Source organism: Sinocyclocheilus rhinocerous, unplaced genomic scaffold, assembly GCF_001515625.1.
Source record: "Sinocyclocheilus rhinocerous isolate Xijiao unplaced genomic scaffold, SAMN03320098_v1.1 scaffold1677, whole genome shotgun sequence".
In the NCBI taxonomy this organism is placed as follows: domain Eukaryota; kingdom Metazoa; phylum Chordata; class Actinopteri; order Cypriniformes; family Cyprinidae; genus Sinocyclocheilus; species Sinocyclocheilus rhinocerous.
In genome coordinates this window covers 123,818-127,876 of record NW_015646345.1, presented here as the reverse complement: position 1 = coordinate 127,876, position 4,059 = coordinate 123,818, and the positions used below count along the sequence as shown (strand labels likewise).

The following is a 4,059-nucleotide window of genomic DNA, read 5'->3' as shown; positions in this document are numbered from 1 at the left end:
CCTCAGACATACATTCATATAAACTCCTACCCCTAACTGAATCGCGATTTGTTTAGCATCTCAACCGATTTGAATCGTCACATATTTAAATCGATTTTCAACCGGCTCGTGGTTAATCGTTACATCCCTACTGATTGGCCATTGCATTCATAAGCTCAATAGAAACGTGTGATTGGTTTTCACGATAAACGCAGAGAAAACTGATGCAGGGTGAGCAGATCTAAATGTAATGCCGCTCTTTTTCACCCCGTTAATTCATTTTCACTTTTCATTTTAATCGTGACGTAATAGATTGTTTAATTTTTCAGGGGAATTTTTTGCCCCCTTATCTTACATTTGAGGGGCATTTTTGTTCATTTTATTGGCATTTGTAATTTGTGCTAATTGTTCTAAATCTTTTTAGCTTACTTTCACAAGAGTGCATTCTGAAAAAGCACACCATTTTCTAGAATGTCATTGTGTGAAGCAACATTTAAAAAGGACTTGAGTAGACAAACATTTAATTAAAATGCTAATGGTACCATACAACATACTTTTGGCCATATAGAGTAACTGTGGTCAGTTGCATGTTAATGAACTCCTGTTTGGTTGTTAGGGCTGGTCTGCAGTTATGTTGAGCTATGATCTTATAACCTGAGCACTCTGATCTGTCTTTGGCAGACTCCATCCATGAAGCGCTTCAGCGCTAATGGGTCTGTGGAGACTCATGAACGACGTCCAAATCAATTAAGGCAACTCAACAGAGCCGGCAAGCTTAGGTATTACAATTGTATTGTGTGTGTGTGTGTTTTCGTTTGTGTGTAAATATGTGTATGTATTAGGGCTGCACAATTAACCATATTTGGTAACACTTTACTTGAAGGGGTGTGCATAAGACTGACATGACACCTTCATAATCATGACATGACACCTACATAATCATGACATGTGTCATGTCATGATTATGTAGGTGTCATGTCATGATTATGAAGGTGTCATGTCAGTCTTATGCACACCCCTTCAAGTAAAGTGTAACCCCATATTTAAATTTCTGCTTCTCTCAATTATTTAAGCATAATCATGTGCGATATATGCCCACTTGTTATTTTTACTGACAATAATTCATTTTCAATTGACATTTTGTTACAAGCTTCCTCTGGCTTTCATGCTTGCGGTTTCCAGATTTCAAGAGTTTACATCCCTCAACCAGTGCTTTTCTCTTAAAAATATTCATTTTCTGCCCAGCGTTTTACTTAAATTCCCAACCTGGCAACCATGCTCAACCAGTAATGAGCTGAAAACAACGGCAAACATATAAGTTAATTTGAGTGATCTGCTCAAATGAAATTGCAATATCTGTTTTCTTTCACACAGTCGTTTGCACTGTTTGCTATGACTAAATCTGCGAGCAAACCCCAGTGATGAACTGAATAAATACGAACGTGATTCTCTTCTGTTATATTGTTTGCGCTTGTGGTTTCTTAATATAGCACTATACAATTAATCTTTGTTGTTGTTTTAATTGAAAAAAAAACATTCACATAATTAGTGGTCGACCGATATGGGTTTTTTGACAGCCGATACCGATGCCGATATCTTGGAAAGCAGGATGGCCGATATAAAGCCGATATAATTTTATATATCTTTATAGTTATCTTTATAGTTATCGTTCTTGGTGTGAACGGGGCTTAAGTCTGCAAGGTTTGCGAAATTAAATGTTCGTTAGTCATTCAAAGATTTGTTTAAATTATATAAATGCGTATTGCGGAATGCTGACGGCAAACGAGAAAGTATTATAATGTTTGCATTTAATAATATTAAAGCAATCGTTATAATACTTTTTTGTATACATTTTAATTCCTTTGTTTAACAGTTCTATCTGATTATTAGATAGACTTCTATCCGTATTAGACAGAACTGAATGACAACAGCGGACAAGAGGGAGAATGTGAGCACTGTGTGTCCGACGCGCCGTCAAAATAAAAGTCTCGAACACATCGGCCAAACAGAAAAACTGATCGGCCGATGCCGATATTTGAAAAATGGCAGATATCGGCCGATATATCGGCCTTGGCGATATATCGATCGACCACTACACATAATTTGGAGTTGCTGGAGGAATTATTATTAATATTAGGAAGTTCACTGGTTTAGCTATTCATAGAAGCTTCTTATACCAGTTCCCATAATGTAAAGAGTGTATTAATTTATATAATAAACATAATACATCAGGAAACTAGATGAGGTAAAATAAATCATGCAAGTTGTTGTTCTCTTGATTTGAAAGTGCAATAATTCTGATGAAATGTAAAAGTAAATTTCTAATCGTGATTAATAATTGTGATTGCAGTTCGAGCAAAATAATTGTGTTTGTCATTCAGCATAATAATTCAATTTCAATTACAAGACCTTTTTTTTTTTTTTATCTACATTTTTTTTTTCTAAATGCCTTTCTAAATTGTCTAAATGCCTGTATGTAGATGGAATGTATATGCTCACTGTGCACTGTGTTGTTGTTGATGGTCTCCCAGTGAATCAGTGAACCCCAATCGAACCAGCTATCTGATAATGAGTCCAGCGCCGTCCCAAGGAGTTCTGGTTCAGGGGCGGCTCTTCCAGCACGCACAGTTCTCTGCTCCAGTCAGAAAGCTGGAGCAAAGGTATGGCACTGGATGAGCTGACTTAGCCAAATAAAAAGTGGCCTATTTAACTTCAGATGTTTGATGACAAGTAAATCGAGTAGAAACATGAGCATTGGGAGTAATACTGTCTTGAACTTTAGCTTTAGCTGTGTTTATGTCTATAGTTTGGGTCAAATAAGCTACATTCACATTCTTGGCTGCTCAAAAAAAAAACAACTTTGAAATCAGACACACTCGACCTTCCTTTTACTAAAACTTCACCACTTCTATTCTGAAATGCATTGTGTGGCTTATTGTATGCCACATACAGTATTGCCCACATTGTCTGTTGGTGTGATGAAATGTTTTACCAAGTTAAGCTCTATCTACAGCATTTATGGCATAAAGTGATCACTACAGAAAAAAAAAATTCTCTCCAAAATGATTACAAATAATGTTGATAGAGCCTAATTTGCATTGAACCCGGAACATTAGCTGTGACATTTCTTGAGCGGATCTGATGCATTTCATAATTCTTATGCTGTCTGCCACCGTGTCTCTCCTGCAGATCCGATATGATCCAAAGAGTCGAGCTGGACAGCATTCTTCTCACCTGTCCTAAGAGTCCAGGTAAGCAGATGGAGCAGAACCAATGGGTTTTCTCATTTTCAGAATTTACAGAAAGCAAAAATATCTAACGGATAAACTCATATATTCCTATGGCATTGAAGAAAAGAGCACATCAAAATTCAGAACACTGTCTGGTTACTGGAGTTACTTTATGAGCAATCAAGTTGAAGTGTTAATTTAGGTCATTTTAAGTTAAGTCAATAGTGATTAATCTGAGATGCTTTGAGACTTTTGGAGATCTTGATCAAGTGAACAGGAGTTGATGTACATGGCTGTTGTTCTGCTGTACGTCACTAGATTCAGACATCAGTGTTAAGAGACGTGTCCATCAGAAACGGCGGGCGATGAACGATAGTCCTGCTCCTGTGGGCAAACCAGTTGAGGTGAGACCATACCCTATACTTCTGTATTACCCCAGTCTAAATGCAGAGACAGTGAATGTGCAAAAGTCAAATGAGGGTCTTAAAAAGGTCTTAAAGTCTTAATTTGCCCTTTAACACATTAAGGCCTTAAAAAGGTCTTAAATCAGATCAGAAAGTCTTAAATTAATGGCATACATGGCATTAAATGTTGCACGCATTGCAAATCTTCCTCAGTATTTTTGTCTTGCTTTTTAAAACAAATACCCAATTGTCCTTAAAGGGGACATCGGATGCCCATTTTCCACAAGTTGGTATGATTCTTTAGGGTCTTCATGAAATGTCTGTAACATACTTTGGTTAAAATTCCTTAATGGTCGTTTAAAACAACACCCTTTTTACCTTGTCAAAAACAGCTTTGTTCACAGCGAGCCGTTTCGATGCATGTCTCTTTAAATGATAATGAGCTA

The 4,059-nt window shown here is 36.9% G+C and overlaps 1 protein-coding gene across 2 annotated transcripts in view; it reads left to right on the top strand.

Moving 5' to 3' along the window:
- Window positions 1–4,059, top strand: part of LOC107707326 (sentrin-specific protease 6-like) — a 34,041-nt gene that overhangs the window by 9,855 nt on the left and 20,127 nt on the right. For both annotated transcript variants that reach the window (XM_016511314.1, XM_016511313.1), the window contains 4 exons: window positions 661–758; window positions 2,511–2,639; window positions 3,169–3,230; window positions 3,528–3,613. In XM_016511314.1, coding sequence (XP_016366800.1) covers window positions 661–758; window positions 2,511–2,639; window positions 3,169–3,230; window positions 3,528–3,613 — 375 coding nt within the window. The remainder of the gene's footprint in view (window positions 1–660; window positions 759–2,510; window positions 2,640–3,168; window positions 3,231–3,527; window positions 3,614–4,059) is intronic.